We start from the raw sequence: 21330 nt of genomic DNA, 5'->3' as shown, positions 1-21330 counted from the left end.
TTTAGGAATAGTAAGAGCATCATTGCGGTTTTAATTTGGTCTGTGTAGTAGGGCTTCAGCACTTTCTTTATATAAAATATAAAGAAATTTTATATAAATATAAAATATAAAAATTTCTTTATATATGTAAAAGTTTTGACTTTTCCCAATGAATCCTATGGTTTGGGTTTTCAACTCAGTGTTGAGAGAGACCAGATTTCTGCAGTTTGAAAAGATGAATGTGGTCTTGATGTTCCGAGATGCGTTTCTGAAGAGATCTACCTGTCTGTCCAAATTGCAGGAGCACGGGATCCCATAAATGCCAGGTAAAATATCAGAGGTGAGAGTTTGTCCTTAGGAGAAGGTAACAAGTTACAGATCTGGTTGATGGGTTTGTAAGTAGTGGCAAAATTGTATTTCTTCATAATTTTTGAAAGACATTCAGATATGCCTTTGACATAAGGTATGGGAATCCTATGGGTTTCTTCTTGTCTAGGTTGATGTGTGAGGAAGTGACTGATGATTTTTTGAGTTGTTTTAAGATTATACCCATTTAGTATGGCTGTATTTTTGATTATTTCTAGTTCTTGGTTTAGAGATTCTAAACCAAGAACTAGAAATTACAAATTCAGAAATCCAGAAAGGAGATACCCTGTGGAGATTCCTTTTCTAAAGAATTCGTAAAGTTGATGAGAGGGTGAAGAAGGTTCATTTTATCTAGAAACAGTTGTAATTCATATTCGGGATGATCCCAGACTGCAAAGATGTCATCGACATATCACAGCCAAATTTTTGGTTTGGGTTCAAAAGTGAAAATTTTTTCTTCCAGGTGTTCTAGAAACAGGTTTGCTAGGTTTGATGATAAAGGAGATCCCATTGATGTTCCTTCTTGCTTGTAAATTTTATCTTTCCAGGTGAAGTAACCGGATGTAATAACAAATTCAACGTTACTACACACACATTGAGATTCCATTGTAATCATGCCCTAATTGTATGTTATTCCTAGTATTGTTTGAATTACTGTACTGAGGATGTCCCAAGATTCTTGGGATAAAATATTTACGTATTAAAACTTATCACTATGGTTAGTACATGTGTTTTTTAGTGATTATTACTCTGCAGTGTTTTATGCCATAGTACAGATTTAAGCTTTCTCCTAAACATGTTATAATCACCTACTGTGCAGTTCTACAAATACCCCCTTCATGATAGAATATTCCTGATGTTTTACAATCTCCCAAGTCAACTTCATGGTCACTTTCAACAGTTGGAGGCAATGATGTCACCTTGGTTATGGATAACTCTTCTGATTTATGACCATGTCCAATACTCTCCCACCCCTAGTCCCCTCCAACACATGCTGCCTTAAATAATTATCTCTTAGCAGGTGTATAAATTCTATTTCCTTCCTGGCATGTGATCTTTCTTCTTTCCAGTCTGTATCTCCAAAGTTTAAGTCCCCCATAATAATCACTCGACCTATACTAATTTGGCAATGCATGTCTTCCAGATCATCTGTGGAACTTCTTGCCCTATAGCAACAACTAACTGTATATTATGTCTTACTGGCCTAAATCTCACACTAGATTGCTTCAAATGAAGATAGTTAAAGGAATTGCAAGTTTAGAAAAGAGGGAAATAAATGGTATAAATGGTAGAAAGATTTTCTTCTACTTGAAAGAGAGATAGCAATTCATCATAATTAACAAGTGTTAATGGATTAATTTTGAAGATGTGTGAGCCATTTAATGATGATTCCTCTAAAACAAGCAATGCTAAAAAGTAGTACAAAATACATTCTTCTACTTGATAAATAATTGGAGGATCTGGCCTTCAGCATCAATCATACTACTAAATGTGTACATATCTTCTAGCAGAAACCATAACGGATATCATTAGAAACTAACAGTTCAGTGATGTTTTAAAACAAATTTCAGTTTAGCTTATGTGATATAAACTCCTCTTTTATTCCTTTTTTATTCGGTATGGAATGCATATGCGATATGTTTTGTGTATACTTTCGTGTAACAGGATATTCAGAATTTAAAAAAAAAACATGGATCATCATATTTTTCCATTTTGGAGTGAATTTTTCTCATAATTGTCAAGAATGTAAGGATATTACACAAATACGGAATCAGTGCATGTTTTTTTAAGCCCTACATAATAATTCCAACTGCACCCTTATTAATAATCCTGATCATAATAATATGTTGAGGTTGTGATTATCAAAGCTGTATAACTGAGAGGAGACCACCACATAGCCTTTAAAGGAATGCGAAGAACAAACCAGGGCTTCTGACCTAATCCAATCCTCGCCTTCTCATGCTGCACCCTGTTGGGCATCTACCTGGATACTGAACGATTGAGGATGGGCTAGCAATTTGGGATTTAGCTGACCAAATTATATTCTTATTGGCTTAAACCAAAATACAAAATGATGGTACAACACGACAAAATTTCCTGCCGGCTGGGGTGTCGCCTGATTAAACAAGTCCCCTGCTGTTTTCACCAGGGAACCAGGGTGAACAGCGAAAAGTCAGCTACTGGAACAAATCTGAAAAAACACCCCAACTCAACATCACCAGAGTTAAAGATCCGTACTATCAACATAAGAAGCCCGAATGGCAAAGAAATGGAGCTAGCTGAGGAATTAGTTAAGTACCAGATCGACATAATAGGGGTGACTGAAACAAAAAAAGACAAACTGGTGAAATCTTTCTGAGCAATAAATACAAAATGTTATGTTCAGGCAATGACAATCAAGGAAAAGAAGAAGTAGCCATTGTATTCAACACTAAATACGAGGCTAATCTTCTTGAATAGGCAGGCAGTCTCAAGTAGTGTGATGTGGACAAATATGAGAATGGGGAAACTTGACAATGAGACTTATTTGTGCCTATGGTCCCACAGAAGGTTCTACTAAGGTAGAAGTGAAGGAATTTTTTGACGCTTTAGAAAAAGCAACTGACACGATAAAAATGAAAATTTGGTCGTCCTTGTTGGGAATCTAAATAGCAGAGTAGGAAATGATTGTCAGACATGCAAAAATATTTTGGGAAAATTTGGGAGAAAAGAACAAAGCTAATAATAATGGCAAATACCTGTTGGATTTCTGCTCACGACATGGATTGGTTATTACTAACACCATGTTCCAACATAAAAACATGCACAAATTCACATGGAGAGAAGAGGCAAGGAATAAGCAAAGTCTCATTGACTATGTTATTGTTGATAGTGATGTTGTAAAAATAATCATATTATAAATTCTGAATATTTTTACGTATTAATTTTGCTTGTTAGTTTTTGTTTTCATACACGCAGTGTCTGCACTTGTGATGTGCTCGTTATGAAAATATTATGTTAGAAGTAATATGTAAAGAAGTAAAAATATTGAAGTACTTACTTAATTGATTATTTGTATTATTTATAAGAAAGTTTATTGTATTTGTAAATGTTGAATTTTGTGTTTATGAAAGACTTTCTTCAGCGTTGGTGGATACAGCGAGTCAGCCATATTATTACAGTGCGTAGTTTCTGACTTTTGTGGAGTGCGCATGCTCCCGGAGTGAACTTGATGTTTGATTGACAGCTGACAAGAAAAGCGTTGCGTATCCAAGTTACAGTGGTAAACAAGAGAGCGTTCGGAAAGTTTTTAGAACACTGGCCGAGGAATATTCAAGTTGGGAGGAACTTGATTTTTTGTGTGTGGCAGTAAAAAGGAAATTTCATATGTATTCCGAAAAAGGAATAGTGGAAATAATATGTTTCAAGAAGGAATAAGTAAAGAAGAAGGAAATCTTGAAACTAAGTTTTTATAAACTGGCCGAGGAATATTCAAGTTGGGAGGAACTTGATTTTTTTGTGTGCGGCAGTCAAAAGGAAATTTTATATTGTATTCCGAAAAAGGAATAGTGGAAATAATATGTTTCAAGAAGGAATAAGTACAGAAGAAAAAGGAAATCTTGAAACTAAGTTTTTATAAACTGGCCGAGGAATATTGAAGTTGGAAGGAACTTGATTTTGTTTTGTGTGAGGCAGTAAAAAGGAATTTTAAAGGGATCCAAAAAAATTGAAGTACAGAACCTTGTAACTTCTGGAAAGAGCCTTAACAGGAAGAGAAAGAGACTATGAACATTTTTTGATTGTGAAAGAAAAAGTGTTTTGTCTTAAGAGTAAGTTTGTATTTTTTAAATAAGGCCTTGGATCCATATAATCTGTAATTGTAGTTATGTATTTTTACTAGAAGTGTATATATATTGTTTTAAGTTTTATTAAATGTGTTTATTTTGTACTTGGTGTTGAGTCAATGATTAGTTGGATTCTGAAAAGGTGAGTTAAAGTCATTGCACCAATTGGAGTGAACTCTTTGTGCAAATATAATAACATATAGGGACACTCGGAGTCAAAAAATAAAAATAATTGTTAGTAAATGAAATATTATTTATAATACACATTAAATATTAACAATGGCGCAGCCCAATAGGATAAATTCATTAAAATATTAACAATGGCGCAGTCGACAGGATAAATAAATTCATTAAATATTAACAATGGCGCAGTCGACGACAGGATAATTGGTTATGACTAAACTATTTTAGAATCCAAAAGGCAAATCTTGACTCAAATCAAAAAAAAATGGCTATAGAAAATAGTAATATTAGTAGTAAAGTTCCTTCAGTTAATGATGAAGAATTTTTTAGGTTAATAAATCCAACCTTAGTAATACCTTCTTTCTCAGGTGATAGTAGTGAAAGCATAGAAACAATTTTTAGGTATGCAGAAAAAATTAAAGATTTAGGAAATTGGTCAGATTTTCACTTGTTAATTATACTTCGTAATAAATTGTTGGGAAAAGCCAAAACATTTTTAAATACATCTCCTTTACTACGAGATACTGACAATTATGCAACCTTCAAAAGTTTGCTAATATCAGAATTTTCAAATGTAAGAGAATTAGGGCCTAACATTTGGAAGATTCAACAGTGTATCCAAGGTAATAAGGAATCTGTTTCTGAATATTATCATAGATTGTGGACCATTGCTCATGGATTTAATATTTCATCTGAAGAGAAATCCTCTTTAGAATGGTTGCTCTTTAATCAATTTAGGCTTGGCCTCAAGGATAATTTAAAGGAAACAGCGTATAAGAAAAAAGTTAGAAATCTTGAACAATGTTTTGAGCTTGTTAAAGAAAAGGAAGAAAGATTAAGAGATATTTTTCATTCCTCAAGCAATAAGCAAGTAAATTCTTTTCAGCATAATCAAACTCATTCTTCTAGCATTGTAGGTACTGATAAAATGAGAGAAGAAAAGCTTCAAAAGGGTAAAGCTGCAAATAAAAAGAAAAAGTCTAAGGAAACTTCTGTGAATTTTACTAAAGATATTCCAGAATCTGATTCCAGGGTAAAATTACATGATTTGGAAAAATATGAGGAACTGAAAACATTTCTGAGTGAAGAAATAGAAAGACAACAGAGACCCATAATACAAGGACAAGAACTTCTGTTTAAGATGATGTCGGATTTAACATTATCGAAAAATCTTACAGATAATCAATCTTTTTCTTGTAAATCTGATAGCATTAATAGGAATAAAGCATCTCATAGGAGATACATTCCAAAATGTTTTAGATGCAATAAACAGGGTCATTTTGCTAAAGATTGTTATGTTAGAGATAGATCTTGTTTTCAAAATAAGAAATCAGAGAATAAAAGTAAATCTGGAATTAGTTATTATTCCAATATTATACTGGCAAGGACAGAAATGTCAAACTATTCACTAAACATGGGTAAAGCCAAAGACAGCTATAACCATAAAAGAAAGTTTGATGTAGCATTAGCTCCTTATGCTAATGAAAGTAATCTTTTAACAGTATTACAAGGATTTATTGAAGATGTACCTTGTGATATCTTACTTGACACAGGTGCACACATTTCACTCATTTCTTATAGCTTATTTAACAAAATTAAATCTCTAATTCCAAATGATATTTCAGTTTTAAGCAATCCAATTAAGTAAAAAGGAATATTTGAATCTGAAATTTCAGCTTATAAGCAAATCAATGTCTTTATTTCAATTCCTTGCTTTCCATTGAAAGTTTCTCATTCATTAATTGTTCTTCCAGAATCTTCAAATCCAAATGTACAAATAATATTTGGAATTGATTTTCTGAAACGTCATGGGTTTGTGTGTAATTTTGTTGATAATACAGTATCATTGTGTGGAATAGAATGCTGTTTGGACAGGAAATCAGGTGACAGTGGAAAATTAGAGCAGTCTCCTGAAGTTTTTCTAGATACTAGTGATAGTGATCAAGTATTTAATATTGAAACTCTAAAAAATAAGGATCCTAGTATACAAATTTGGGAAAAGGATAAGATTATCCAAGCTCAAAAGGATGATCTCATACTAAAAACTATTTATGAAGCAGTATTGAAAGAGGAAACTCAACTAGATACATTTTTGAATCTGGATAACTTGTATTTAGATAAAGATGGGTTACTCTTATCTAGACAAATGGAAGATGGAAAATTGAAGGTGAAAATATTGACACCAACTGAAATGATTCCTTGGATTATGTATACTTTCCATGATTCTGACTTAGCAGGACACCAAGGGTTTTCTAGAACTTTGGAAAGAATAAAGGATCGTTACATCTGGAAAGGTATGAAGAGTGATATACTCACGTATGTCAAGTCATGCCATAAGTGCCAAATAAGATCCCCTTTTAGAGGAAAAGCTCCTTTACAACCATTTCCAATTCCAACTAGACCATTTCAAGCTGTTGCTATTGATGTAGTAGGTCCTCTACCAATTACTAAAAAAGGAAATAGGTATATTCTAATAATCATAGACATGCTAACTAGATTTCCTGAAGCAGTATCAATGAAAGACCAATCTGCAAAAACTATTGCAAGAAAGTTTTTGAATATGATAGTTTGTAGATATGGAACTCCTCAGACCTTACTTTCAGATCAAGGAGCAAATTTCACATCTGAACTATTATTACAGTTATGTAAATTGCTTAATGTTAAGAAGATTTTTACAACACCTTATCATCCGCAATGTAATGGTATGTGTGAAAGACTAAATAGAAACATAAAGCAAATACTTTCAAAGTTGGCAAACACCAAAATGAATGATTGGGATACACATATCTCTCAAACATTATTTGCATGTAGGTCTGCTTTTCATTCTGCTATCAAGGAAAAACCATCTTTTGCATTATATGGTTTTGATCCAGTTTTTCCTAATGAACTTGTTTCAGTTATTCCAAATACAGGATACAGTGATATAAATGAATATTTAGAATTAGTAATAGATAAGTTTTCCACTACTCATAGACTAGTAGGTGAGATAAGTAAATTAAGTGCTCAGAAAACTAGACAATATATAAATCGCTTTAGAAAATATAAATCTTTTGTACCAGGTGATTTAGTATTGTTAGATGATAAATCTAGTATTAAAAGAGTTGGGAAATTAGGAAAGAAAGCCTTAGGTCCATTTAGAATTTTAGACAATTTTTCTCCTGTGAATTTTAGAATTCAAGATGTCAATAATCCTAGTAAAATTTTAAATGTACATTCTGATAGATTAAAAAGGTATTTTTTGGGAAATAAAAATTTAGTTACTTTAGGTGATAATATGAATAAAATATTGAAGGATGAATGTAGTTTTCCTAATACTAATTGTGAATCTTATTCAAAGTTAAATGATAGGAAAGGGAATAGATCTAATATTCATAATTCAAATATGCAGCGAAAGAAAAAATTAAACTTTGGTAAAGTGAACCAAAATACAAGAAATTTTAGAAATCCTAAGACACATGTTTCAGATGATGTACAATGTAGGAATAATGATAATCAAATTGATTCTAATATTGATGAAAGTATAGCGGAATTTCATAGGTTGATAAATATAGGATTAAATAAGAAAAGGGAAGTTAAAGATACCTCAAATTTAGTTAGTAAGGATAAGGAATCCCAGAAACTTATAGAATCACAAAAACCTGTAGAAACTGATTCTGATAGTGATGATTCTATAGATTTAGGACATCATTCAAGTAGTTTAAATGAAGTGTTTGAAAGGTATAAAAATGAAATTTTTAAGTATACTAATTTGGAAGAAGAAAGTTCAGAATTATCTCTAGTGTCAGATGATTCTGAAACTAGTGATTCAGAAGATATACATAATGATTAGATAATTAGATTAGATCTTAAAATATAACGATTTAGAAATAAATATTAAAAGTTTGTTTAGATGTAAGTTAAATATTTAAAAAAAATTTTTTTTTTTTTAAAAAAAAAATTTTTTTTTCACAGAAAAATGAAACTGATGTAAAAATAATCATATTATAAATTCTGAATATTTTTACGTATTAATTTTGCTTGTTAGTTTTTGTTTTCATACACGCAGTGTCTGCACTTGTGATGTGCTCGTTATGAAAATATTATGTTAGAAGTAATATGTAAAGAAGTAAAAATATTGAAGTACTTACTTAATTGATTATTTGTATTATTTATAAGAAAGTTTATTGTATTTGTAAATGTTGAATTTTGTGTTTATGAAAGACTTTCTTCAGCGTTGGTGGATACAGCGAGTCAGCCATATTATTACAGTGCGTAGTTTCTGACTTTTGTGGAGTGCGCATGCTCCCGGAGTGAACTTGATGTTTGATTGACAGCTGACAAGAAAAGCGTTGCGTATCCAAGTTACAGTGGTAAACAAGAGAGCGTTCGGAAAGTTTTTAGAACACTGGCCGAGGAATATTCAAGTTGGGAGGAACTTGATTTTTTGTGTGTGGCAGTAAAAAGGAAATTTCATATGTATTCCGAAAAAGGAATAGTGGAAATAATATGTTTCAAGAAGGAATAAGTAAAGAAGAAGGAAATCTTGAAACTAAGTTTTTATAAACTGGCCGAGGAATATTCAAGTTGGGAGGAACTTGATTTTTTTGTGTGCGGCAGTCAAAAGGAAATTTTATATTGTATTCCGAAAAAGGAATAGTGGAAATAATATGTTTCAAGAAGGAATAAGTACAGAAGAAAAAGGAAATCTTGAAACTAAGTTTTTATAAACTGGCCGAGGAATATTGAAGTTGGAAGGAACTTGATTTTGTTTTGTGTGAGGCAGTAAAAAGGAATTTTAAAGGGATCCAAAAAAATTGAAGTACAGAACCTTGTAACTTCTGGAAAGAGCCTTAACAGGAAGAGAAAGAGACTATGAACATTTTTTGATTGTGAAAGAAAAAGTGTTTTGTCTTAAGAGTAAGTTTGTATTTTTTAAATAAGGCCTTGGATCCATATAATCTGTAATTGTAGTTATGTATTTTTACTAGAAGTGTATATATATTGTTTTAAGTTTTATTAAATGTGTTTATTTTGTACTTGGTGTTGAGTCAATGATTAGTTGGATTCTGAAAAGGTGAGTTAAAGTCATTGCACCAATTGGAGTGAACTCTTTGTGCAAATATAATAACATATAGGGACACTCGGAGTCAAAAAATAAAAATAATTGTTAGTAAATGAAATATTATTTATAATACACATTAAATATTAACAATGGCGCAGCCCAATAGGATAAATTCATTAAAATATTAACAATGTCTTCTCCCACGACACCAGAGTGTACAGAGGATTTGAAATTGGAAGTGATCACTATTTAGTCTTGAGCAGGATAAAATTGAATTTCATATTGAAAAGAATAACAAGTAAGAAAATTTTAAAGAGATAAATGTTGAGCAGCTCTCAGATGTGAACTGTAGACTAAAATACACAAAGATTATTGAAGAAAAAACTAAAGAGTTTGAGAATAGGAACCAAACCTTGGAGATTCACTGGCAAGCCTTGAAGAAAACCCTGACTGATTAAGTCAGAGAGGCATGTGGTGAGGTTGTCTGCAAGGATAGAAAAATCAGAATTCCATGGTGGACACAGAAAGTTAACGAGGCAGTGAAGGAAAAGAAGAAAGCATATCAAAAGTTCCTGGCAAATAAGTCATCTTGTGCTCTTAGAGAATACAGAGACAAATGTACGAAAGCTAAACACTGTGTAAAACTAGCTAAACAAAAGTCATGGGAGGACTTTGGCAAGAACATAGAAAATAAATATCAAGAAGGTGGCAAAATATTCTGGAGGTTGTTGAAGAAGCTTAGAAATGGAGGAAAGAGTGCCGTAAAAGGAGTTAGAAATGATAAAGGTAACACGAAAACAGGAGAAAAAGATATCCTTGAAGCATGGAGTAATTATTTTGAAATTGCTAAATGAAACAAGCAGTGATGACAGCACACTGGAAAAAAATACTGACCAGGCATGCAGTCAGGAATACATATCCATATTTGAAGTAGAAAAAGCTATCAAAGGCTTGAAATGCGGAAAGACAACAGGAGTAGATGATATTTGATCAGAAATGCTGAAGTACGGTGGTATTAATGTTGGAGGTTTAATGGATTTTTTACAACACTCAGAAAGGATTAAAAAGAATTTAATACTTCCTATATTTCGTCCTAGTCACTAGGACATCTACGGGGATTACAAAAATAACTAATGTAACATAACACAAATATCATACAATACTAAGCCCAACCATGTGGTTGACAATAAAGTCACCCAAGAGATCCTACTTTATATTCCAGGCCACCTACAACCACCCTTAGATGGCGCTCCACCTAGATAGGACTTATTGTCACCCACGTGGTTGGGCTTAGTATTGTATGATATTTGTGTTATGTTACATTAGTTATTTTTGTAATCCCTGTAGATGTCCTAGTGACTAGGATGAAATATAGGAAGTATTAAATTCTTTTTAATCCTTTCTGAGTGTTGTAAAAAATCCATTAAACCTCCAACATTATGTCTTCACAGCACTTAAGACTCTATACACAAATGGTGGTATTAAAGTCTTTCAGTAGCTGCACTGCATAGTTCAGAAGGCCTTGACAGAGGGGAAAATTCCCGATGATTGGAGTAGAGCTCTCATAGTACCTGTATATAAAAAGGGAAATAAAACTGAATGTTAGAATTACAGAGGTATTTCCCTACTGAGTGTTCCTGGCAAGATCTATGCAAGTATACTTGAGAAATGGCTGAGAAGAATTGTGGAAGAAAAGCTTGGTGAAGAACAAGCTGGATTCAGGAAAAATAGAGGCTGTCAGGATCAGATCTTCACTTTACAACAAATAGCGAAGAAATCATGGGAATATAACAAAGATCTGTATTTAAGTTTTGTTGATTTGGAAAAGGCATATGACAAGGTGCCAAGAGAGAAGCTATTCAATATGCTACAATTATATGGTGTCAATGGGACATATATCAAGCAATACTTAGTCTTTATTTGAGTTGTAAGTCAGCAGTTAGAATTGAAGGAAGTACAGAAATATGGTTTAATGTTGAATCTGGTGTGAGACAAGGATGTACATTATCCCCTCTGTTATTCATTATCTATATGGATCACATTATGAAGGAAAGTGGTATTAAACATGATTTCAAAATTGGAGATGTTAATGTCAGCTCTTTGCTTTATGCAGATGATGTTATACTTCTAAATAAATCCACTACAAGTTTGCAAGATTTCCTGACTAAATTGAATAACTGTTGTAATAAATATGGTATGAAGGTCAGCACTAAGAAGATAATGAAAATAGGCAGAATTGTTAAAAATGTCAACTGCATTGTGAATGGAGAACCTGTGGAACAAGTAAAACATTTCAGCTACTTAGGCACGACTTTTAGTGAAAATGGTAAATTAAATAAGGAAATAGATAACAGAATCAACAAAGCTGGTATGGTAGGAAGTCAAATGAATAAATTCATATGGAATAAGAGAGAAATTAGTCGGAACACTAAATTAGCTGTATACAAGACAGTGTTCAAACCCATTTTAACTTATGGATCTGAGAGCTGGTTCAGAAGAAAAACACTTGACCAAAGACAAGAGACTGCATATATGAGAGTCCTGAGATAGATAAGAGGCATAAACAGATGGCATCAACGGCAATATCATATTAAAAATGAGGATATTAGGAAAGAACTTGATATTGTCTGAATCCAGGAATGCATTAGCAGAGCTAATTTCAGGTGGTATGGTCACTTAAACAGAATGGGCGAGGAAAGATTAGCAAAACAAGTGTTTTCTGCCAGGTTGGCAGGAAAACGACCCAGAGGAAGACCAAGGTATAGGTGGAATGATACGGTACAATGCGCCTTAGATGAAAGAAATATAAGATCTGATAATGTTGGTGTCTTGGCAAGTAACAGACTGATTTGGAGGAAAATTGTAACGAAGTTAGTAATGATGTAAATTTTTCATGTAGTACTATCATATCCTGTACACCCCCTTGATGGTACATTGCAGGAATTTGATGATGATGATGATGAGGCCTGAATAATAATAATAATAATAATACTTTAGAACAAAAACTTAAAGGAAAATTGACAAAACGTTTCTAGAATGTTTTAAGAAGAATGAGGTCAGAGAAAGAATACCTCATAAAGTTTATCAAAAATAAGGACGGAAAGTTACTCACAAATCCCGAAGGCATCATGGTAAGTTGAGAACAGTACTAACAGCAATTATTAGAAGATGCAGGAAATAGAAAAATAGAACCCTAAGAGCAAGACACCCAAGCAAAAAAGAAGATCAAAGTGAAGCAATTCAGGCAAATGAACTGCTAGCAACAATAAGTAAAATGAAATTGGGCAAATCAGCAGGCCATGACCAAATAACACCAGAAATGGTAAAGAATTTAGGAAAGAAAGCCATTTATTTCCATATGACATTTATTCAATGTGATATGGAAAAATAAAATTATTCCCAAAGATTTGGAAGTAGCAATAATAATCCCTATATTTAAGAAAGGGGATAACCATAAATGTGAAAACCATAGAGGGATTTCACTTTTAAGTATTCCAGGAAAATTGTATGCCCATATTTTAGAGCAGAGACTTAGGAAAGGAACCAAATAGAGGATACATTGAAATGCAATATGGTTTTCCAGAAAAAAAGAAGTACACAGGTTCTTATCTTCAGTCTTAGACAAATATCGGAGAAAACATTGGGAATATGGAAAGGAATTACATGCATGTTTTATAGATTTTGAAAAGACCTTTGATCGAGCTCCCAGACATTTAATATGGCAAGCATTAAAGAAAATAAGGTAGAAGATAACTTAATTGTGGCCATACAAAGCCTCTATAAAAGTAATAAAAATTATGTAAGAACCTTAATAATAGATCAAAGAAATTTGAAACAAATGTAGGAGTGAGGCAAGGCTATATCCTCAATCCCCTTCTTTTTATTGCAGTAATGGATGAAATTTTAAAGGCATGCCAAATGCAAACAAAAAAAGTTCCACCTAGGATACAGGAAACTGAAAGAAACCAGGATTTCGCACAAGGCTTTTGCAGGCGATGTAGTGATTCTAGCAAATTTAGCTGAAGATTTGGAGTATCATGTTAACATTTGGTATGAAGAAACAAAGAAAAGGAATATGACCATAAATATAAATTAAACCAAAACAATGACCATATCTAGAAACCAATCAAAACACACAATAAAAACAGAGAATCATGAACTGGAACACGTCCTCTCCTTTATCCTTTAAATACCTTGGATCATATGTACAAGAAGATGGTAGACTAGACACAGAAATTAACAGGATAATCGAGGGAACAAAGCTATTCTATGCAATGAAGAGCCCATTCCTAGATAAGAAAGAAGTTATCCAGAATACCAAAATGGCAGTGTACCATTCAGTGTTTATACCAACATTAACACATAGTTGCGAGTCTTGGTGTTTAATAATGGGAAATGCAAATAAACTACAAACACCAGCCCAAATGAGATGGTTTGGCTATCTTACTCGAATGGCCAGACAATAGGAACAAGAAACATAGGCAGGCCCAGGAAAGGTTGGCAAAAGGAAATTAAAGAAAGATTGGAAAAGTAGGTAATTAACTGCACAATATTTCCATGCCAAGAGATTTCCATGCCGTCCTTGGACAGAACAGCATGGAAATCACTTGGGCAAAATCTTGATGCTTAAAAGCACAAGAGATCACAGACGAAGAAGAAATTAATGTTTATTAGAAGTACAGTATCAGTTATACTAGCATAGGATAAAACAACAAAGAATTTCTCAATTTTTTTTTTAACAATACAGTTATATTGTTAAAAAAAAACTGTATTGTTAAAGTTCCAGTCAAAAAGCTGGCTTATTGACAGGAACTTTAATTTCCTGAGTTCACCATGGAGTTCTGACTGTTCTATCCTCACAGACAACCTCAACACATTTCCTTCTGGCTGAATCAATCCATGTTTTTTTTTTTTTTTTTTTTTTTTTTTTTTTTTTTTCCCCCCCAGGATTTACCACTGAATCTCAACATCTGGTGCTTGTTTTCAAACTCTTTCATTTTTTTTCTTCAATGATGTTTGTGTATTTGAATATATAGTTCACCTCCGAAAGCTGCTCAACTTTGATTCATTTTAAAATTTTCTTACATGGTCTTCTTATTAATTTTATGCTGCTCAAAACTAAATAGTGATCACTTCCTATTTCAAATCTTCTGTATACTCTTATGTTTTGAACCAGTGGGAAAACATTGCTATCACATGGAGAGAACATGCATGAAATCAATGAGATTTCATGCATGTTCTCTCCATGTGAATTTGTGCACATTTTTATGTTGGAACATGGTGTTAATAATAACTCATCCCTGTCCTGAACAGAAATCCAACAGACCTTTACCATTATTAGCTTTGCACTTTTCTGCAAATTTTCCAAAGCATTCTATATGTCTAGTAATCATCTCCCACTCTGCTGTTTCTATTTCCAACAAGATCCAACTTTTTCATTTTGCCAGATGTCACTCCTCTAATGCTTCAAAAAATTTCTCCATTTCTTCCTTAGTAAAACCGTCTGTGGGCTCATAAGCACCAATAAGTCTCTTTGTCCAATTCCCCAATCTGATATTTTTCCACATCACTACTTGATATTGCATGCCATTTAAGATTATCCTCATATTTAGTGTTGAATACTATCTCCATTCTCTTTTCCTCTCATTGTAATTGCCTGAATATAACATTTTGTATTTGCTGCTTAGAAAGATCTCACCTGTTTTTCTGTCTTCTTGATTTTACACATGCCTATTATGTCGATCTGATACTTATCCAGTTCTTCTGCTAGTTCTATTTCTTTTTCGTTGATGTTTCTTACAATGATAGCCAATCTTGAACTCTACTGATGCTGAGTTGGGATGGGTTCTGGAATTCGTTCTAATAGCTGACTTTGCTTTCTTTGCTTTGCCCTGGTTCCTTGATAAAAAATAATGGGTCATTATTTAACCAGGTGACTCCCAGCCTGCATGAAATTGCTGTACCATCATTTTATATTTCTTTTAAAGCCAATAATAATACAATTTGGTTGGCTAAATTCAAAATTGCCAAACCATACTTGTACCTTCAGTATCTGGATAGATACTTATTACGGTGCGCCATGAAAAGGTGAGGATTGGACATTGGATTGGTCAGACACTCTGGTTGGTTCTCTGCACCTTAAGCACCTTACCATATATATATTGTCTGTAAATTGTATATGTTCTCATGGCTGGTTTGCTTGAATGTGGGATGAAAAACTGAGTTTCCAGGAGGGAAAACCCTGCAAATTAGTTTGAAAGATTGATAAATGAAACAAGCAGTGACAACACAGTGGAAGAAAACACTCAACAGGAATGCAATCAGGAATATATCAATATGTGAAGGAGAAAAGCCAACAAAGAGTTGAAATGTGTAAAGGCAGCTTGAGTAGATATTCTACCAGAAATGCTCAAATATGGTGATGTGAAAGTTTTACATGAGTACACTTCATAATTCAGAAAGCCTGTTCAGAGGGTCAACTTCTAGATGATTGGACTAAAATTCTCATACTATTCATCTACAAAAAAAAAAAGGGAGAATAAAACTAAACGTGAGAATTATAGAGAAATTTCCCTACTGAGTGTTTTTGGCAAGATGTGTGCAAGCAATCTTTAGAAAGAACAAAGCAAAATTGTTTATGGCAAGCTTGGAGAAACACAAACTGCATGCAGGTCAAACAGACGTTGTCAGGATAAAGTTTTCACTTTAAGATAAATAGTAGACAAGGCATGAGAATATAGAGGTATGGAGAGTAAAGCTGTTCATATGACACCAGTGAGACATTATATCAAGCAATACTTGGTCTATATTTGAGTTATAAGTGAAATGTTAGAATTGAGAGTGGTATAGGAAGATAGTTTGATGTTAAATTAGGTAGAGGCAAGGGTGTACATTATTTACATTGCTATTCATCATCTATATGGATGTTATTATGAAGGAAAGTGGTATTAAATCTCAAATGCATCCTGAATGAAGAATCTATAGAACAAATAAAATATTTCAGCTATTAGGCAAAATTTTTAGTGAAGATGGCAAATTAAATATGGAAATAGACAGCAGAATTAGCAAATCTGACATGGTAGGACTTCAACTGAATAAATTAATATGGAATAAGAAAAAAAAAATTAGTCAAAACACACACTAACCTAGCATTCAAGACAGTGGTGAAACCAATTTTAACTTAAGGACCGCAGTTAGAAATAAACACTTAATCAAAGACTGAAGATTGCAGATATAAGAGTTCTGAGAAAGATTCGGGGAATGAACAGATGAATCAATGGCAGTATCATGTTAAAAAATGAGAATATCAGGAAAGAACTTGTCATTGTCAGCATTTAGCAATGTGTTAGCAGAACTAATCTCACTTAAACAGAATGGGAGAGGAAAAGTAACTTTTCATGTAGTACTTTCATAACATACATGAAAAGTTATTTATTACATGTCAGGAATTTGATGCTGATAGAATAGTATTTGTCTATAAGGGTTTCAGGTAGCACTTTTCAGAAATTTGTTGCAATGGATTTTGCTATAGTGAGAGTCATGTTGTATCATATGTGTTTGTGGGAGATGGGGTTCATATTAAAATACAAGTTGTGGCTCCCTGAATCTTTGAGGATAAGAAAAAAGAGCTTTCCTCTCTTGCAAAGTTGATAATCTCTTGCCTAATTATTTGATGAGTTTTGGAAGCAATTACTACAGAAAACAAACTTTAAAAAGAAAATTAATATTTATAAAACAGAACGAAATTCCTCAAAAAAATCTAATCTACATATACCAATTAATTAATATTTATATCAACCATCAACTAGCTTTCCTAAATTTCTGTCCTAATTTTAGGAAAATTGAGGCATTATAAGTGTCACCCACACATTTTCAGGAAAGTTGTCAATGCTTGTGCATTTGATGGAATACACCATCACCAACCAGAGCAAGTACATACAACGCTGCAAAATACTAGGAATTTTTTAATCAGTAGTGGAAGCCAAGTTTTTTTTTTGTTTCAAAGGATAGAGCCTGATATAAAAAATGATGATCACAAAGAGCTGTATCAAAACCATATAATATAATTGTTTACATGTTGGTAAATAATGTTTTTCAATTGTAATTTTTTGAAGTGTTAACATAAAAACATCAAAAAAAAATTGAAAGTTCTCAGTCACAAAATAATCAATTAAGCACACTGGATAATCATATCTAAAAAAATTAATAACATTAAAATTTTGCAAGAATTGTAACTTATTATCCACCAACCTGCAATATTAATAATGCTCTCTTGAATAGTCCCACTTAGTGAATGGAGGTGAGCACTCCAGAGTTTTCTGCTGTTAACAGTTTTTGTTATTTCTTCAACAGAAAGAGGCTAAAAACAATATCTTAAATTCATGAGAGATATCACTTTTTACAAATAAGCATGCCACAATGCAAAATGTATATCCAATCAACTATAAGTTCATGCACTTTTCTAACTCTTGAGGTAGGGTTAAATTTCACTCACTTGGAGTGAGCAAGATTTCACTTCAGGCATGTTCTTCAGCCAGTGGATAAGAATTTTGAAGTGTCTAATAACATAATTCCTAATATAACATTATATTGTCTTGGAAATAACTATTCACTATAAGATAACAATAAGCCAGTATTAAATGCAATCATCAGCAATAAGGAATGCAAGGCATGCTGCCATTATCATAGGGGAGGGGAGGGAAGAGATCTTGTAATACTGGTGAGTATAATCAGTCAGCAAACCTGCACAATGTTTGCTGATTTTATACCCACTAAGGACTCAGGAAAAATTGCAACCATTTGCAGACTAACATCAATTTTAAAAAAATTCTGTAAATATTTATGTGAAATAAATAAATATATATATATATATATATATATACTGAGCACCACCAAAGCATAGTCTGAGCTATTCTGTGGTCTGCAGCAACAACTTTACATTAGGAAGATCTGAATATGAATCTCATCCATAACACCAGAAATACTTAAGTTTTTCAAATACCCATCTCATATGAACACAAGAGGGTTAGATTTTCCTACGAGAACCCCCCCCCCCAACTCAAAACAGACAAACTACCTGTTTTAAGTGGGGGAGGAGGTTTCCCAGTATACAGAAGACTATGGAAAATTGATATGACAAAGGCTCCTCCACAGAGTACAAAAATCATTAAGAGAGCATCCCTTTTTATCACTAATCATCTCTTACTCTCCTTATAAAACCATTCAAAGACACACAACTTCTATAGTCCTATTCTACACACACATCATGAAAAAGGACCTGGATCTCAGGTGCTTCTGAACCACACCCTTAGCTTTCATGGATGAACTATAAGTTGAAAATTTTCACTTGTATTTATACTGTGTGATTCACTCACACTAACTTGTATATAAAACTCTCAAACTCTGAAGATCACATTCTCTCAGTCTTGTACCTGTAATTTCATAGATATCTTGGTAAACTAACCTCTTGAATCTTCTCAACAATTTCTTCATCTCCTCAGAATCCATGTGATCATATCTGGGCACTGGTCCAGATGTGGTGTTATTAATGCTTTATAAAGTGGAAGAATAAATTATTTTTCTTAAAAGTTTGGGTTCTTTTCAGCAGTTCGGTTCTCTGATGCAACTTCCTATCCATGATAACTCTCCAAGTCTAGTTTCACTACCTACGTCCAGCAAATTCCCATTAATCTGCCTGCAATGTCCTCCATTTGAAATACATAACCTTACATATACACAACCTTTACACAGCATAACCTTACTAATATTAACATCAAGTGAAAAAAGAGCTTCATTAATGTACCGACCCAAAGCTAATAATAAGTAGAACTGAAAATACAAATTTATTTAGTGAAAGATGCCATAAAAAACATACGTGGAAAAAAGAAAAAAAAATTTTTTTTTTTACTGTCCTTAGTCTCCTTATATATTTTTATATTCACATTTATAATTTTATCTTTTGTTGTATTATATTCTTGATATTTCATGTTTTAAAATTATATATTCATTATGTCTTTGTTTTCAATATTATCTTCAATTTTATACTATTTTTTTTGCCACCAACCTAAGTTCAGTACAAAAAAATATTGTTGAGGTAAGTAAATCTTAAGGTTTCATAAAATGCCTATTATCTTTCCTTTGGAGAACATCCAGGTATGTTTTCAAGTCAATATACCTATTTCTAAAATAAATTTTAATTTGTAATTTTCTTTATCAGATTTATTGCTCTTGTTGGGTCAGTATATTGGGATAGCTCCTTTTCCACAAGCATTGCTATTAGTACTTTTAACAGGAAATTTAGATTTCAGATATTCTAATTTACTGCAAAAATTTATTTTTGGCAACACAGAACTGCCATTCACTGTTTGTCCAAACAAGCAGTCTATTCAAAGGAACCAGCTAAAATTCTGTATCTGCTGTCTCTTATCGCTCCCCCCCCCTCGGGGGGTGTCTTTGGACAAGTTTGAGAGGGTCTATAGTTCCTAGTAGCGCCAGTAGGGGGCAGTAAGATTATTTTAAGGGTCTTTAAAGAAAATATTTCCTCCCAAAGATAACTCTAGAAATAATCTAGAATTAGTATACAAAACAAGTTAACTCGGGCAGTCAGCACAGTAGCTTATCCTCATGCACATTAACTGTGCACCCTTGAAAACAAATAAATTGTTTTAGTTAATGTCCAAGCAGATTTTCATTCAAGTAGTCATGCTAGTTTTCTTTTTACCATCATCAAACTTCAGTACTATTTCTAGTGCCACTAGATATTTTCATTCTGCAGTGTTTGGGAGTGGATTATTCATTTTGTTGTAATAGTTTCTTACTAAAATAATTATTTTAGCAAGAGTTTAAGTTGTGCTGAAATAATTTCTTACGGAAAACCCATAACAATCATGTCTGATGCAAAAAAGAAGTGCCATCAATATTCAGTACAATATTTAAATTTTGGGTTTTTTGTGCCTTCTCCCAGTAATGAAATAAAATTAATGTGTCTTTTATGTGAGAAAACAGGTAATAATGCTAATGAAAGCTTCAAAAAATGAAAATATTTAAGGGAAAAAAAAACAGCATAATGATAAAAGCAACAAAGACCTTAAATATCACAATTGGATACATTTTCTAAAAAAATTGTTTATAAAATATATTAACTTGAAGCTTATTGCTCTTGGGGGTCTTTGTTATTATTAAATTTTTACTTAGGGATCTCTGACCAAAAAAGTGTGGGAACCCCTGCTCTAGATGATCCCTGATATAAAGTTAATGTTTAATAAAATAAAAGTTAAACAATTATAGCCAATACCTCTATAGATACCTGTACGTTAACCCCTCTCATATGCATGGTATGAGTTAATTTTGCAATACTCATTCCTTTGTATTTGTATAACTGTGGAATCCTGGTGTGCATGTGTGTGTGTGTGTGTGTGTGTAAGAAAGAACTTGTGATATATAAATGTTACATCTCAGTAATCACATATCAGTTAAAAGATGTAAACTTAGTGATAAAACACATTAGTGTGGAATGTAATATGATAGTTGGTTTAACTATTACTAGGTACACAGCTAACTGAGACCATTATGCCATGTCAATGTTTTAAGCAGCACACAAGGAAAGATGTAAAACAAAGTATTAAATAAAATAAAGATGCAAAACAAAATATTAAAAAACTAAACTAAAAAATTCAGCAAGTATTTGAAGAAGTAATTGAACAATTCACATATGGATATAAAAATAAATATATATCAAACTACACATAATCCTCTATAAAGAACGGAGTTTTGTGCATGTTCTCTGTATCAGATAGATGTGAACTCATAAATAATAAATACCATTCCTGAAATAAGTGATGGCCTACCAAAATATGAAAGATTAACATTTACAGTGTTTGCACTTATGTGGGTCATTAGCTTACTTAGAAAGAATGCATAGGATCTGTGACCTATGTA

At 32.7% G+C, this 21330-nt stretch overlaps 1 protein-coding gene across 1 annotated transcript in view; it reads right to left on the bottom strand.

Moving 5' to 3' along the window:
• Positions 1–21330, bottom strand: part of vir (VIR_N domain-containing protein) — a 630458-nt gene that overhangs the window by 194594 nt on the left and 414534 nt on the right. The window contains exon 26 of the mRNA XM_090397685.1: positions 17644–17752. Coding sequence (XP_090253811.1) covers positions 17644–17752 — 109 coding nt within the window. The remainder of the gene's footprint in view (positions 1–17643; positions 17753–21330) is intronic.

Source organism: Typopeltis vanoorti, chromosome 9 (genome assembly GCF_054136105.1).
Source record: "Typopeltis vanoorti isolate ZY-2024b chromosome 9, IOZ_Tvanoo_1.0, whole genome shotgun sequence".
Classification (NCBI taxonomy): Eukaryota; Metazoa; Arthropoda; class Arachnida; order Uropygi; family Thelyphonidae; genus Typopeltis; species Typopeltis vanoorti.
The sequence above is the reverse complement of the archived record's forward strand: the minus strand, read 5'-3'. Positions and strand labels throughout refer to the sequence as shown.